This window comes from Camelus ferus, chromosome 15 (genome assembly GCF_009834535.1).
Source record: "Camelus ferus isolate YT-003-E chromosome 15, BCGSAC_Cfer_1.0, whole genome shotgun sequence".
In the NCBI taxonomy this organism is placed as follows: Eukaryota; Metazoa; Chordata; class Mammalia; order Artiodactyla; family Camelidae; genus Camelus; species Camelus ferus.
This window is the reverse complement of record NC_045710.1, coordinates 45604534-45620482: the sequence shown is the minus strand read 5'-3', so window position 1 is coordinate 45620482 and position 15949 is coordinate 45604534. Positions and strand designations below refer to the sequence as shown.

The 15949-nt window shown below is 52.0% G+C and overlaps 2 protein-coding genes across 8 annotated transcripts in view; both read right to left on the bottom strand.

Annotated features, from left to right (window-relative positions):
* Nucleotides 1-497: 497 nt before the first annotated feature.
* Nucleotides 498-10847, bottom strand: OTX1 (orthodenticle homeobox 1). Of its 4 annotated transcripts, none has more exons than XM_032497646.1 (5): nucleotides 8077-10847; nucleotides 6902-6970; nucleotides 5101-5306; nucleotides 4041-4192; nucleotides 498-2773 (listed from the first exon to the last, which is right to left on the bottom strand). In XM_032497646.1, exons 3-5 carry the CDS (start codon nucleotides 5195-5197, stop codon nucleotides 1952-1954), a joined length of 1071 nt encoding a protein of 356 aa, XP_032353537.1. In that variant the 5' UTR covers nucleotides 5198-5306; nucleotides 6902-6970; nucleotides 8077-10847; the 3' UTR covers nucleotides 498-1951. The 4 variants fall into 4 exon arrangements, with proteins under 4 accessions (XP_032353537.1, XP_032353534.1, XP_032353535.1 ...); XM_032497643.1 differs by lacking the exon at nucleotides 8077-10847 and adding an exon at nucleotides 7329-7535; XM_032497644.1 differs by lacking the exon at nucleotides 8077-10847 and having other exon boundaries at nucleotides 6902-7307.
* Nucleotides 10848-12149: 1302 nt separating this feature from the next.
* Nucleotides 12150-15949, bottom strand: part of EHBP1 (EH domain binding protein 1) — a 151473-nt gene continuing 147673 nt past the window's right edge. For all 4 annotated transcript variants that reach the window (XM_032497640.1, XM_032497639.1, XM_032497642.1 and 1 more), the window contains 2 exons: nucleotides 12985-13099; nucleotides 12150-12767 (listed from right to left, as the gene is read on the bottom strand). In XM_032497640.1, coding sequence (XP_032353531.1) covers nucleotides 12677-12767; nucleotides 12985-13099 — 206 coding nt within the window. In that variant the 3' untranslated portion in view covers nucleotides 12150-12676. The remainder of the gene's footprint in view (nucleotides 12768-12984; nucleotides 13100-15949) is intronic.

The window sequence follows — 15949 nt, the reverse complement described above, 5'->3', positions numbered from 1 at the left end:
GCAGAAAGGAAGATTGTCTGCTGCCAACATGCAAGACATGGATCAGTTTTTTGTCGTTTTGTTTTCTTTTCCTTTTTGGCTCAGCTCTGTGAGCATTACAGAGCTATCCTTTCCCGCCTCCCGACCCTCTTCCCCTCCCCCTCTTCTTTCTGGTGCAGGCAATTAGGGTGAAGAAATCAGTGCCAGGCTCCTGCCTCTGAAGAGAAAGGAATTGCTTCGGGAATTGAGTCCTGACACCTGTCTCTGTCCTGGATGGAGAGAGGGGATGCAGGGTCAAAACGCCTGGGGGAAGAGGCCGGGCTAATCGGGAGAGGGGACCCTCCTAAGAGAGCGTTTCTGGGGACTCCTCTTGCCACGCCTTCCCACCTCATCCTTTGGCCTCCAGCTTCACACAGGTTATTAACACGCGGGTTACTAACACGCGAGTTTCCCTCTTTTTGGTTCCCCCCACCCTAGACCAGGACCTGGGCTGGAATCAGAAGAGCAACACTGACAAGCCGTTCATTAATTTGCATTTATTTTGGGGAAATAATGTAGATAAAGGGGGAGGAAGGGGACTGCCTTACATTTCAACAAGTAATTTTCGATCTTCACGTCGGACAAATCAAATTTACAAATTACTTTCCCACCTACTGGACGAAACGGCCAAAGCCAAAACTGATATACAAGCGCGGGCTCTCCGCAGGTTTCGGAGAATGAAGGTGCACTAAAAACTCACTAGACAAAACAGGGCTGTTAAAAGAGATAGAAGCTGACAGAGGAATTGGAACCAGGTTTTGGGGCCTGGATTTGTTTGTTTTTCCATAATGCTGTATTTTTAAATTTTAGTTTAGTTTTGTTTTTGGCCTCTAAATAGGAACTGCTATCTTGTGCTTAGACCTGGTGAAGGGCTCAGTCCTGCGCGCCGCCCAGCCCCTCCCCTGCGCCCTGACTTGGCTATTTCCTCCACACCCCCAGGCCCTCCCAATCCTCTGCGCGCAGCTTCCAGAAACCAAACGGTTCTCTTTAATAAATACACAGAGGGAGGAGGTGTGAGCGGGCAGGGAAGCTTTGCAACAACTGAAAAAGTAAAATCTCCATCGTTTGAAGAAGAGAGGAAGGGAGACAGAGGGAAAATATTTTTTGCTTTTGTTTATATATAGTGTGTATATATATATAAGCTGTATATATCTTAAAGTTCTATTTCTTGGGGGCTAGGACGAGATATACTCAGTTCAATCAACAGAAACTAAAAAGTTTAAGTGGTCCCTGGAACGGACCTGACTATGTACAGCATTCCCTCGGAGGCGGAAGCCTGAGCCAGTTCTACGCAGGGCGGGGCTGTGCGCGAGAGGCTAGGGGCTCGCTCCTCCCTCCGGCCTCGTCCCAGCGCATCCGGCTGGGGAGGAGGAAATGCCGGGAAGCTCTGGCCTGCAGGCAGGGAGCGGGGCTGAGGGCAGCTGAAGGGGTTGCAGTCTGCACGCGAGCAACACTTAGTGGTGGTTTTGATTTGGAGTAAAGTGTGGGTGCACTCCAATGGGCAGACATGCCAGTTAGTGACTCCAGTGTCCAGAAAGAATAAATTAAAGTGTAGGGCTCAAACAGCAAGTCAGAGTGAAGAGCCTCCGAAGGCTGCAAGTGCATATCTGTCCAGAAAGATTGGAAGAGGGTGGCTTAGGAGTTCATTAGGGTTGAGGGCAGCACGCAGCTCTCCCGTATAGAACTTGTGGGCCAAACCGAAGCACCAGTCCCCTCATCCAAGAGGTGGTCAGGGTTTGCACATCCCTCAAGCAAGTGGCATTAAGATGAGGGCGGCAGTGCAGGCAATGGGTATCTTTTGGGGGCATGAAATTTCAGGTCTGGAGAAGCCGAGGCAAAGGCGGGCGGTGCAGCAGCAGCAGCAGCAACAATAGGACGGGGACCATGGAGAGCGCAGGTAGTTGCGTTTCTTCTCTTCCTCCCACTCCGGAGCTCACAAGACCTGGAACCGCCATGAGGCTTGGTCCTTATAGTCCAGACAGTCAGGAGAGTTGAAGTTGAGTTTCCAAGCGGAGGAAGCGGCAGCGGCGCCAGGCTCCTTGTAATCCAAGCAGTCGGCAGAGTTGAAGGCGAGCCCTGAGCCTCCGTAGCCCTGGTGGTGGTGGTGGTGGTGGTGGTGGTGGTGGTGGCCTGAGGACTGGCTCAATGGGTGGTGCGCGTGGGGATGGTGGTGATGGTGGCTAGCCATGGAGGAGGGTGCCATAGGGCTGAGCTGGTGAGGGTGGTGGTGCGAGTGCATGGGCGCCAGATATGAGCTGCAGTCCACTCCGCCAAAGTAGGAAGAGGAGGGAGCGGGGTAGCCCTGGCCATAGCTGCCGCCCTGTCCGTAGGACATGGGATAGGAGGCTGCGGCTGAGGCGGCGCCTGCGGCTACCGAGCGCTGCATACATGATGCGTTGCTGGGCGCGGCCAAAGGCTCGGGCACCGATACAGACGCCGGGGCTGAGCCAGGTGAAATGGAGGCCGGACTCCAGATGGACGAGGCAGCCGGCGTACTCAACGACGACGGGACTGCCACCGCCGGGTTCCCGCCCAGGCCTGCAGCCGCTGCAGCCGCCGGGTTGGCGGAGGCGCTCGATCCCGAGCTAGAGGACGAGGCGGAGCTGGACACAGCGGGCGGCGTGAACTGGCCGCTGCTCTCCGAGCCCGAGCTCTCCCGCACAGGGGAGGACTTCTTCTTGGCGGGGCGACTCTTGGTCCCGCTTCCGCTCTGCTGCTGCTGGCGGCATTTGGCTCGGCGGTTCTTGAACCAGACCTGCAGCGGGCCGGGTAGGGGAGAGTGTGTTAGGGGAGAGTAGAGCTTGCCACTCCTCCGCCCCTTAGACTACCACCTGGCCTAGGATTCGCATCCCTCTCCTACCGAGGCCTCACACACTCCCTATCTCCGGCCCCGCCAGAGCCTACGCCTGCGTTCCCAGCTCCTCCACCTTCCCCCTCCTTCTGCTCAAAGACCTTCCACTGGCGAAGTAGGGATGTGCACCTCCCCACCCCCAGCGCAATTCTGCCCTAAGGCGGAACATTTGCGTCTGTCCAGCCAGAAGTTCAGCCATCTCTAAACTGCTGCTGTTGGCTGTTTCCCAACAGCCCCTTATATATTTGGAGGCCCTGTCTTCGATGAATAGAGCTCAGGAAACTACAGAGAGGCTCAGGGCAGGCCGCAGAGTGCGGGACAGTCACCAAGTCTGAGGCCTGAGCCACTATTTCCCTGGAGGCCTGATGCTGGGCAGGACGAGAATTTGGGTGGGAGCAGGAGCAAGGCCTGGAGGCTGAATAGAGGCAGTACTCGGGGGACTAAGGAAGGAAGCCTGGGCAGAATTTCGTTGGACTTCTTGGATCCAAATGAGGAACCAAATAGTACAGTCATAAAGTTTTCACTCCTCTTGGAAGGCCCCCGTATATGGCATGGCATTCCTGGTTCTTTCTCGAGCCTCCAGGAAAAGAAGGCAAGATAAAAGGCCTTTGAGGAAAGCTCTGAGTTATAATCCGAACACTGTCTTCGGGCCGCATTCAGTGCAAAAACAGAAACAGCAAAGCTGGTAGCCAGGTTTTGCGTTCGTCATCCTCTCCGGATAAAAGAAATGTCTAATCAAACTGGCGCCACCTGTGAAGTGCACTCCCAGACAGGGCACCAGGCTCCAGCCAAGCCCCACTCTTCCATTTCCAGGATCCCCTGGATGCATGGCAAGGGCAGAAGCAGAATTCAGGACCCCGAAGGAAACAGTCAAGTCTTGGGGAGACCAAAGAATCAGGGGCAAGTGTCGGGCCCTCAGGTCACATTACCTTCTGGAGCCTCGCCTGTCCTCCTGCAACCCTAAAAAGGACTTTGGATAGCGAAGGCGCCCCGGGGCCAAGGGTCGAATCCAGAGCTAGTTCGTTTATTTTGCCCCTTCTTCCAGGGCCCAGCGCTAGGGGGAGTCTGAGAGGAGCTGCCCAGCCTGTAAGCCCGCCCCCACAACAGACCAGGCCCTCTCCGACCTGCCCCAGACCAATCTCTCAGACCCTGGAGCCTCGGGCGCGCGCACCTGGACTCTGGATTCGGGCAGGTTGATCTTGAGCGCCACCTCCTCGCGCATGAAGATATCAGGGTAGCGAGTCTTGGCGAAGAGCGCCTCGAGCACGTCCAGCTGCGAGCGCGTGAAGGTGGTGCGCTCCCGCCGCTGCTTCCGCGGGGTGGCTGAGGGGACACGCGGGGGCGCCTCGGGTCAGTGGTGGCCACGCGGACTCGCGTTAGAGGACGCGGACAGGCCCCTGGCAGGCCCTGAACCAGGTCTTTGCAAAAGAAAGGCGAGCTCCAAGAAAACAAACAAACCAAAAAACAAAACAAAACCAAAAAACAAAAACATCCCACCTCCGGGAGGTCGAACCTGACAGGCTATAGGTGGGAGAAAAAGCATGTGTGCGATAGGAAGCTAGTGTCTCCGACACTCCAGGGTTGCCCCCTTTCCTGACTCTCAGAGGTTAAGAAAGGGGAAGTTATACAATCGTTCTTCCTTCACTGCCCCCATCAACACTCTCCCTGGCTGGAAAGGTGGGGGAGGGGTGTGCAGAGACATGTCCTGGAAAACACTTTCCGAGTTAATAAATGGGGATGGAGTGGGAGCTAGAAAAGCAAGCCAGGATTTGGCTCAAGCCGTCCACATCAGCGGTGCAAAAGTTGGTGCAGGCCACCGGTCTAGAGGACAATTTAGTTAGGGAGGGAGAATCGCTCTTCCTCAGCTCAGCCAATCTCTACACAAGGCAAGCTCAGCCTTTCCTGCCAGAGCCTAGCAAGTGTCCAGATTCCTCATTCAAGATAGGGGGAAAGGCAGAGATTCACACACAAGCCCCCCAAAAGCCACGCATGGGAAATGAATCCTTAGGGAAATGAGCCCTGTGCCCATTGCCGGTGCTGCCAGGCCTGGAGGGTGCCCGTCGCAACTCAGGCCCTCCTCACCGACCACCGACTCTGCCCTGCAAGCCTGCAGCGTGCCCTGCATTGTAAGCAGACTAGGTAACCGGCACCCTGGACCTGCTAGCCGACAAAGCTTGTGCTCAAACCCGGGAGGCTGGGGAACCCCAAGATTTGCAGGGGCCGGTGCTCACCCGGATAGCCCACGGAGGGGTGCAGAAGGTCCATGGCCGGCCCCGCCAGGCCCAGTCCGTTCATGCCGTATGGAGGTTGTTTGAGGTAAGACATCATGCTAACAGCTGGGTGGAGGCGCCCCGACGGATCCAGGGGGCCGGGGCGGGCGCAGTGCGGGGCTCCCACCGCGCAGTCTTTCAGCCTCTGTTGTGTCTGGGGTCCCTGCCTATGGAGACACGAGATACACCAAACCGTCATCGGAGCCATCGAAGCCATATGGCTTCCTGGTCTTGTCGGGGGCAAGGAACCACGAAATGCGGAGGCTACGCAGCCCATGGAACTGCGCAGGGCGGTCAACTCGGCTGTACAAGGCCTTAGCCCAAAGACAAGGATTTCTTTGAAAAGTAAACTTTGCTGGATCGTCATCACCTCTTTTCGGGCTTGGAATGGGCCAGACACTCGTAGAGTGTCGCTAGGAGTGAGGAGAGGTTAAAAGCGGGGCCAAGCTTGGGAGCTCAGAGCCTGGACCGCGGAGTGTGTAAGGTCCCAAGTCTAGGCAGAATTCTGGTCGGATGGGAGGCCGGCTTCACACTGCATAAGCAAACGTTCACTTGGCGCCCGGGCAGCCCAGAGCACGAGCGGTTGTTTCGTTCTGTTTCAAACGTTTTTGAAAAATGGGACGAACAGGTACAATCCAGAGAGCCAAAGTGAGGCACTGCAGAGGGCTAGCAGCACCTGGGGCCTCCCCGGGACTCACTGCCTACTTGAGAGAGTACGTTCCTTCCAAGGTCCCAGCCGCAGAACCCACAGTCACCCTTCCAGTTGACCTCTCTGTGCCCAGCCGCTGAAAATATCGCTCACCCGGAATCCCGCCCACACCTCATCCGAAGTTAAGGGCCCAGGTCCCGCAGAGGCGACCATAAGACGAAGAAGGGGCCACTGAACAGGTGGCGGATCTAAGACGCGGCCCGAGGTCACGGGCACCTTGCCAAAGCCGCAGGCCCTTCTTCGCCAACGCAAGCCGGTCCTTCTTCCTGCCAGGTCCTGGCTGCGGACAATAGGGCAACCAGAGGGGTCTAAAAGGTGACCCGGACAGCGCCCCGAAGGGTCTCAAGGATTTGGGAGGCCTGAGAGCAGTAGGTCTGGTGCCTTCCCTGCTTTTCCTACTAGCTGAACCCGCGGCCCTTGGACCCGATCGGGACTAGAGAACTAGGCCTCGGCGGCGTAGCTCGCGCTGACCCGGGCTGGAAGGTCGAAGCCTGGCTTCCCCAGTTGCCCCAAACCTGAGGGGCTACAGTCAGGGGTCAGGTAGTGGTGCTAGGGAAGTGGGACTAAGGCCTCAGAGCACCTGTCGCTTCATCCCGTTTCACAGGAACTCAAATCAGATCTGGGACGCGAGCGAGGAAGTTCAGGGAAATAAGTTATAGCTGAAGAAGCCTCTAGCTCCTACCCCCGGAACCCATGGCCTGGGCCGGGGAAACCCAGTTTGCAGGGAAGGCGACGGAAGGGAAACACCCGGGGCTCTTGGGCCTAAGGAGAACGGGAGTCGGCCACGGCGACTCTGCTAGGCTGCAGCATGAGTTTTCAAGTACTTTCTTCAAACTTAGCACTTTTGCTCGGTTACTTCGGCGGAGGCGGGGGAGGGGAGCGGGGCCGCAGCAGAACTCTGGGGTCGTCCGAGCACCAAGAGGAAAGCCAGGCCGCTCCCCAACCCTGCCCATGTGCGGGGGTCCTGGGAAGCGGGCACCCTTTTGAGGAGGGGGAGGCAAGAGCAACCGACGAGTTCGTAGAGTCCCGGGCGGCCCGCGGCTTTCTCCTTACCTGCCTTCAGCTGAGGGGGCCGCTCACCATCTACCTCGCGCCCTCACACAGACCCGCCGGGCAGCCAACCTGCAAAACAGAGCGGCACAGGAATTACCTGCCGGGCTGGGTGGTTGGTCTAGGGCCCCTGGATTTCTTTCTTTCCCCAACTTCCCTCCTCCCTTTCTCTTTTTTTCCAGTGGCTTTGTGCGTGTCCCTCCAGGTTTCACTTTACTGCACACTTTGTTTGCAAAACCCTATAGACTCCCGAGAGACTATCTCGCCCGGGACCGCGCCGAGGGGCCCGCAAGGAGGAGGATGGGGGTGAGATGGGCAGAGTTGGGAGGTGGCTCGCGGTTGCCGTTGCACTCTGTGCAACGTGGAGGAGGTGGGGGCTAGGGAAGTCCTGCAGAGGCACTTTGCAAACTAAATAAATCAAGCAATTTACCTTGTCGGAGTGGCTTGTCTTGCCCGGTTGTTTAGGTGATTGGAAATGTAGCCTGATGAAGATTGATCACCTTTCTACTGCCCTCCCCGGGTATGTGAACGCGAGGTGAGTGCGTAACGGGGCGAGGCTGCCAATCCCCGGCCCCGCGCGGGCTGAGTGACAGGGAGCCGGGCAATGGCAGCACGAGCCGGGGGTTACCTCCGCGCGCCCCCGCCCTCCCCCGCCCCCTGCACCCCGCCCTCACAGCCCGCCCGCCCCGCCCCGGTCGCGCGCTAACTCCGGAGCTCGGCTGGCAAACGCCGCGCAGAGCGAGGCGAGGAAGGCGAGAGCAGTGCGGGAGCCCAGGCCGCTGAGGGGGGACGCTGGTCCCGAGGCCGCCCCGAGGCCCCCGCCCTTCTCTCGCCCTTTCGGCGCCCTGGAGGGAGTGGCAGAGAGAGGAGGCGAGGTGCTGGAGAACCGGTTCCCTCGCTCTCCCGCGCACCACCCTGCTCGGCGGCTGGGTTGGGGAGCGAGGACCCGGGAGCCGCAGGCTGGAGGGGAACGGGTCCCTGGCCCCCTCTCAGAGCCGCCAGCCCCAGCGTCTTCATTCACCGCGCCACGACCTGCAGACGGACGCCGCGGGCCGCTGGTGTTGGCACAGACTACTTTGCCGAGCGCGGGAGCAGCTCCGAGTGCGCAGATCCTGCCTCGGCGCCTCGGGACTCCTGCGCCGGGGAACAGCACCCGCAGGGCAGGCACCGCCACTTACCTGCTCTTCGGCGTCTCCTGGGGTTCCCAGTCCCCACGAAGGCTGTGTGCAAATCTTAAACGCTTCTTCAGAAATGTTGGCGCCCAGAGTCCCCTCCCCCTTACACACACTCTCTACTTCTGAACCGAAAGATTTGGATAGGAAACTTTCTCTTTCCCGCTGTCTCCTTCCCAGTCTCCTACCACGGACAATCTGGTGGAAAACGTGGGCACAGACCCCTGACCTCAATTTCTTTCCCACATGCCGCAGGAGCCTCCTTGAGGCCATCTCCCCGGATTGTTCGTACTGGCGAAGCCCATTTACCAGCCCCCCAAAACCTTCTCAAACACGTCTACCTGGGTGGACTTTTCAAAGCGCAAAAAAAGTGTTTTCGCCTCAACCCTGAACAAGGCAATTCATTTAAATGGCAACTCCTCCTGAATATTAGGCACGACTTTACTCCCTTTCGAGGAAATCCTACCGCTTCTTCCTAATCCCCCCTTCCCTCCACCCCAATGGGCAGAGTGAAAAGTTTGAACGGGAATAAGTGTGAGGGCGAGTCAAGGAGCCGCCGGGCGCATCGCGGTGGGGAGCGCTGGCGCTGCTGGGCCGCGGGGTCCCGCACCGAGAGCAGACGGGGCGCGGGGCAAGGAGTGGAAAAGGAAGGGGAGCCCGCTGAGTGAAATGGGGCCGCGGCCGCCGCTCATCAAAGTGCTTTCCCCCTCCCCCAAGCGACACTTTCCTTTGGAGTCCGAATAAAATACGGTAACAGAATATGATGGAGGGCACACTGTTTCCTTAACTGCTTCTCAAAGGACCCGGGAGATCTTCTTAGGACCTTTAATAAGGCTTTGGTCGGTTCTTTTGTTGATCCCTCAAAATCAACTCCTTCTAATTGAAGTTGGAGCTGAAAGCGAGCTAATGTTCAAAGAAAGTGGCCGCCAGACTAACGAAATTACATTTTTTTTTTTTGACGATGAGGGAACATCTAATCAAAGGGGCCAAAGAGGAGGGGTGGGAGCGGGGAAGTATGAAGGAAAAAAGGTTTTTACAAGATCCTTCTCTGGTTCACAAAAGTCAGCGACACGGGCGCTTCTCTCCAGAACAAAGACACCGCGGCCCAATGACAAAAGGGAGAGAAAGAGAGAGAAAACAATAAAAGAACGAGAGAAAAGGGAAAACATGAAGAAGAAAAAAAAAAAAGCCTTAACAGGAAAAGAAACTGCGCAGAGCGCAGCGCTGACCCAAGCGGGGACACACCTTAGGCTCGCGCAGGCCCCCGCGGGGAGTAGGCAGCGAGGCCCCGGGCTCCGAGACCCCGAGATGTGCGGATATTTAAAGAAAGAAACGAAATACACCCTCGCCATCAGTTTTGGGGAAAGGCGCGGGCTGGGGTGCACTAGTTTGCGAGAGAAAGTATGCGGGCGCCCTGGGGTGAGCTTCGGGAATGGGGGGTGCTCTGCGTCCCTAGCCCTGCTCTGTCCTGGCCCTGGCCTGCTCCCAGTGTGCCTGCGCCCAGTGTGCCGGGACCTCAGTGCGTGCCTGTCCTGCCCGCCGCCCCCAAACTTTCGCACTCCTGCCTCCTTCCAGCCCTGTTTCGGCTGCAGCTGCCGCGCGGGGACGAGGTCTGGCGTGGCGAGGTGGGGTGGCTGTACGCGCTGGAATGTTCTCAGGCAGTCCCCAGGGCCCACCACGCGGGATCCCGGCGCTTTCGATTCCAGATGCTGCTGCGGTCTCTGGGAAGTTGGGAGGTATCAAGTAGCAGGATTCCACCCTCCCTCCCCCCGCCCCATGAGAGTATTTATCTAATCCCAAATTGCAGGCGAATTTTCTTAATGCTCAACCCATAAAACCTCGGGATTAAGGGAAGAAAAAGAGCGAAAGGAGAGGGGAGAGGGAGGAGAGTAGAGAGGGAGAGACTGAGATGAAAGTTTCTTGAATGCGGCGTAAAGGACTGAGGCAGCCGTCGCTAGGCAAATGTCCAGGTGGGAGATGCTGGGCCAGAAGCCGCGACCGTTCCAGCAACCGCCCCAGCTCGGGGAGCGGATGAGGGGGCATCGCCCGGGGAGGGAATGTGGATCCAGCTCGAGGCCCCAGGGCCGGGGAGGAGGCGTGGGAGATGGCTCTAGCATCCAGGTGACCCCGAGGCCGGGCCAGACTCTGGAGGACACTTAGGACAGGGGGAGGGGTTTGGCTCCGGGGCCGTGGGATCCTGGCCAGGGGCGGAAGTTCTGCACCCGTTGGGGGGCTGTGCCCAAGCCAGCCCGCTGCCAACAACACTCCTCCTCGGCGACCCTGGGGCCCATAGCTTCGTTTACCGCCGTGCGGGCTTTCGGGTTCCCGGCCTCTCGGCATACCGGGCTCGCGCCTGCGCCGGGGAAGCAACCTCTGGGCATCACGCGACAAAATCCGGACGCGGCGCCCTCGCCATGGGCCTGACCCCGCTGGTCCCCGGGGGCCGCGCTCCGCCGCCGCTGCGGGGCGTGCGGGCGCCACAGAGCAGCCCAAATGGAAACCCCGCGAGGCTCGGGGGACTGAGGCAGGAGGGGCAGGCAGAGGGGCAGCAACTCTGGGGCTAGCGAAGGTTTGTCATTTGGCAGGTCGGGAGCGGTTTGGAGGAATCGCCTCTCTGCTAGGCTCCTCGGGAAGGAAGGTTCCCCGAATCCGAATCCGGCGTAAATGGAGTGGGTGACGCCGGCCGCCCAAGCCCCAGGCTGCTCCCGGCTGGCGGTTTCAGTTTGCCCGCTTTCCTGAGGTTAGAACCGGGTTCTGAGAGCCTCCCCCGAGAGCGGCAGCTCCCTCTGCTCCCCTGCTCGAATAAAAAGGGCGAATACCCGATTTTTTAGTTCCAATAACTTTTCAATAACTTCTTAAAATTCTTGTCATGAGTAAATTATACTGTAGCAACGTTTTATCATTTTGAAAGACCTGAAATTGAATGTGGCTGAATTCTTTTCGAATTTGTGTACAGATATTTGTATGATATATGTACATATATGCGTGTATATGTGTATGTATGAACTAGGCTAACTTATAAATGCTAGAAGACTGTTTTATCTGTCTCCAGACTTGTTGAACGAGCTTTCTTTGTTTCGGACGCCTCTGTAGAGGAGTGATGGAAACCACCATAAAATTGCCATTTTTTTCTGTAACCTAGAACTTCTTGTTAAAAGTTCTCTTTCTCTCTCGCATCTCATACACACACACCTGCACACACTTAACCCTCCCCCGCCCCTCGAACAATAACCCTCTTCCTTTCTCTTAAGCACCTACCGACTCGAGGGTTATCAGAAGTCACAGTTCTTCCTCATGAGTGCAAAATTGTAACAACTGAAAATAACAAGATACTAGCATTTTTTTTCAGTGCTGTGAAATCACAAATTTCCTCAAATCTTTAACAGAGATGACCCTTTAAAAGATGAGAGTTTATTACCCTGGTTAAGAAAATATGACTAATTGCTTTTCAGTTCGCATTCGTGTGTCAGCAGGGCCCCTCTGGGGTGGTGTATTCAGCTCCAAATACAGCCCAGTATCCTGCCCTGTATTCAAGAGGACCTTTTTTCTCCCACATGAAAAGTCTTATGAATACAAAAACTTCTCCTCCAACCAGTGTCAAGTTTTCATTGCAAAGAAGTAGCAGCAGTGTTTAAGGTAAGAAAGTTTCTGCTTTTATTGAAAATTTATATATGACTCAGTACTGTAATAAATAAACAGATAACCATTTTCACAAAAAAAAGTGCTATGCTAGTGAAGAAAATATTAATTGGAGGATTTACTCATAGTGGCAAGACAGACTTTTATCAATACAGAATAAATATTAACAGCATTCTTGAGCCAATTTTGAGACCCAACAAAATGTAGGAACCAAGCTAGATGTAATAAATAATTATCCAGAGAAAAAGATGGCGCATTCTCAGATGATAAGACTGTCTTTGTAAACTGATGCATGTCAATTAGTCCCATCCTTACAGTTCACCTTCAAATCACAAGACTTGTCTCAGGCTACGTTAAAGGACCATCCTCTGAAGAAAGCAGAGGAGAACTCTTATTATCCTTACAGTGAAATGCAAAACAACTGCAGAAAATCCCACTGGTAAATGGAACACAGTTTAATAAGTAAATTGAATATGATCTAACTATAAAATTTAGGTAACAGAGTCAGTGTTACATATGACAGGACTGGAAAAAAAATCATTCATGACATTTTCCTTACCATTCCCCTTAACCCCCCTCCCACCCCTTGTTATGCTATTAACAACAAAAATGTTTTAAAAATTTCCTCCCATCAAAAAATGAGGGAAAATAATGAGAGAAGAGTTTATTTTTTCTTCTTTGAATAGTTTCTTGAACATTCCCAATACCAATCACTCACAAGATGTCTGTGCAAATCTACTTCACATGATTTCAAGGAAATGATTAACAACACACAAAAAAAATCCTTAAAGAAAGCTACTTCGGAGTTCTGTATATTATTGGGAAAGGAGGGAGGAAAACGGGTGGTGGTGGTGATAAAGAAGTACAATCCAGCCAAACTAAATGTTAGAAGTTTTAAAACAATGAGTCTGACTTTTCCTGGTCTGGGGACCCAAGACTAATGTTGGACAAGATTCTGGTCCAGCTGCTACTGAAGAACACATTTCTCTTCTTTCTTGGCCATCTTGCCTTTGTTTTGCTCCAGAGTTCGTTCCAAATGCTCATCTTCTTCTTCGGCCCTGGAAGTCAAACAGGAAACCAAATTATTTTTCTTCGTGGAGGGCAGGTCAGCGGTCCTCTCTCGCCCCACATTCCGAGCCCCAGAGGGAATGGGGATCGAAGGGCCGGAGGGAGGCTGCCACGGACAACCCAAGACCTCTGGAGTGAACTTTCCGAAAACTTCTCGGCCCCTCAGCAGGCGGCAAAGCCTGGACCCCGACCCCACCACCCACTTACTGCTTCTCCTGCGCGTCCAGATCTCTGACTAGTGCGTCACGCTTGTCCACTAGGGCCACCAGCTCATCCAGCAGCAGTTGCTCACGTCGCTTCTGGGCCTCGGTTTTCTGCCAGTCTGCAGAGGACGGGAGGCTCGTTACCCAACCGCAGGGCCTCCGCACAACCGGCCCCCCACCCCACCCTGCCCTCCCCTTCCCGCGTTTTCCAGTTCCCTTGTATTTCTCTTCAAACCATATAGTGTTTTATGGGGAGTTTGGCCGTTGTGGTGAGGATTTCACCCCTAAACCCTACTTCTAAATATTTTTCGTAGATGGAGATAGCTACCGCCGGGCTGGAACATGTAAGAGACCTGGTGCGCGCTGGTGGCCACTCGGAGGTGCGCACCTGATTTCAGCCAAAGTGGGGGAGGGAGAGCTGGAGGCCCAGAAGAGGTCGGCCCGAGGGTTGGCGGTGGGGGATACGGGTAAATGAGGAGGCGGGAAGCAGAGATGGGCGATAAAATCATTCTGAAAAGGCTAGAGCCTCTGCCTGAGAACCTATCCTCCTCCCCCACCCCCACGCTCACCCCATACAGCCCATTCTTCGCTAATTTCCTCTTCGCTCTATTTTAGCAGTTGGATGTATCTCACACTGGGCGCCATATGCTTCACAATAACTTTAAAAGTAGTGAATCGGCTAATTAGCATTTTTCTTTGAAGTAAAAAATAAATTTGCTCTGCAATATTACACTGCAGCTCTCGATCGCATCACAGCCAGTTTTCTTTTGGAGAGGTTTGCTGGGTGGTTTCAAATCAAAGCACTTCTGCAGAGGACAAATTACATACTTCTTTTTGAAACCCTATGTTAAGGTTGGAAAATCCGATGGGCAGTGCTCCTTCCCCGGGTAGGAGCAGTATTTTGAAGGTTTTTAGGCCCCAATAATATATTTCCTAATCTTTGCTGGTCTGATAATTTCCTTAAGATGAGCAGCAGTTTCGTTTAATAAAAACAGGACCAAATCGAACATTTAAAGCACTTTTTGAAACCAAAGCAACTGCTCTCTGGCCAGACTGTAAGGGCTTGTAGCTGTCAATCAACCCCCAGTCTACCCCGCCTCCCTCATTAGGAAGGTAAACAATGAAAAGAAGAAGTAGATGATGAGGCAGATAGCCGAACAAATGAGGACCTAGAGGGAAACAGGACACCAGCTTTAAAAAAAAAAAAATCTCTGGCCACTGACTCATGTAGCCCCCTCCCCCAGCAAATGCACTTTCCAAAAAAACAGAGGGGAGTGCAATCCTTTCTGGTTTCTCTCTTCTCTCTCCATTGCCCAGGGCAATCATGTTAAAACTCACATGGCTGGTGCTTATTCAGATAAACCTAACAATGCACACCGCTGGTTACCATGTGAATCTTCACAAACCACACAAGAATGTGCTGGTTCAAATCCCTCCGACCCCCTCCAAAGCAAAATTTATTCAAGACAGCAAACTGCTCAGCAGCTTTATGAAAGCAAATGGTGCTAGAGGGAATTCTATCTTGAATTTACAAATTAAAAATTAGATGCATCATCATGCAATAAAGGTTAGAATAGCAGCAAAAAGCTGGAACGGCTTATTCTATCACTATTCCTTTCATTTTAAGCTCAAATACATACACACATACATATGAAACATGCCATATATTAATTACCCACATTTGATACAAAACATCACACAAATCATTACATTAAATAATTGGTCACATTACATTAAAAAGAAGTGAAATAGTCTATGGCATAGAGAGGAATTAAGAAATGATTACTACGTAAAGTTTTTTTCTAAATGTAAGAATTTAAAAAATAATAATGAAACACCAAAATTGAAGAAAAGCCATATCTATCACAATTTTATTCCTTGGATTTAAATGTAACTGAGGTCAGGAATGCTGGACAATTTTCTAATCTGGTTCTTGTTCTTAATCAGTTTCATTCTACACAGCAGATAAATTAATAGTCTCCAGGTGGGAAAGATTCTAAAGGTCATCTAATTTCAGGTAACTGTAGTTCTAGAAATATTAACTCAGAGAAAAACCTGCTAAATTTGTAAAGATTTGTAACTAAATTTTATAACTAGTAAGATTACCAATTTTGATGAATATTAATTTTTCCATTTTCAACTTCAATAAATCATTCTTATTATAAGCCTAATTTATAATTCTTTACTTCCAAAACATGGTGACAAGAGCTTTACTACTGGAAAATAGATTTTCTCCACTCTAAACTTAAAAAATGTAATTAGGTTGAAAATTATAAAAATTTTTAAACAAAGAAAAAATAAATCTTAATAGCAGACAATCTAAATTATTCCTTCTCCGCACTTGGCCACTTTTAAGGTTTTAATTAATAATTAGAGACATCAAAATTTCTTTGATTAAAAAAAGGTTTTATCAGTATGGATAAGAGAGAAAATACTTTTTTAATCCCTGAAGTATTAATTTTTAAAATCTTCACTTTCTCCCAGCTCAATAATGAAATTTCCCCAAAACTGTAACAAAAACATTTTAAAGTTATGAATTTTTAGGTAATTTTCATCATTTTGTCACAATTTAACTGACATTGGAATTTAAAATGTTCCAGCATAAATTTATAGGATTTTTCACATTAAATCTATCATTACTACATTAATATCTATCTACAAATTATCAGTCAAATTGTAGAGAAAATACCTACGTGCAGTGAACAGATTTTACACTTGCAAAACTACTTTTACTTTAGATTTGCTTTCTAATGGGAGCAAATTTCACACGTTTACTAATTTGGGAAATTAAGTAAACTATTTTGATGATTTTTTAAAAATGTAATAAGACCTTTAAAGTTGATCAACATTCATATTTGTATGTTCAAGTCTAAATTTAAAAATTTTAAAAATCTCCTTTGAAATAGCTTTACCTAGATACCATGTTTTAAAAACCTGCATTGTAAGTTTATGCGTTACCTGTTATGCAT

Bases quoted from the DNA above. Each gene is read 5' to 3' on its own strand.
- OTX1 (XM_032497646.1), bottom strand. From the start codon at position 5,197: ATGATGTCTTACCTCAAACAACCTCCATACGGCATGAACGGACTGGGC. The intron at 4,193-5,100 runs GTGAGCACCGGC...GTGTCCCCTCAG, and splicing joins CCCCTCCGTGGGCTATCCGG to CCACCCCGCGGAAGCAGCGG. The intron at 2,774-4,040 runs GTGCGCGCGCCC...GGCCCGCTGCAG, and splicing joins TGCCCGAATCCAGAGTCCAG to GTCTGGTTCAAGAACCGCCG.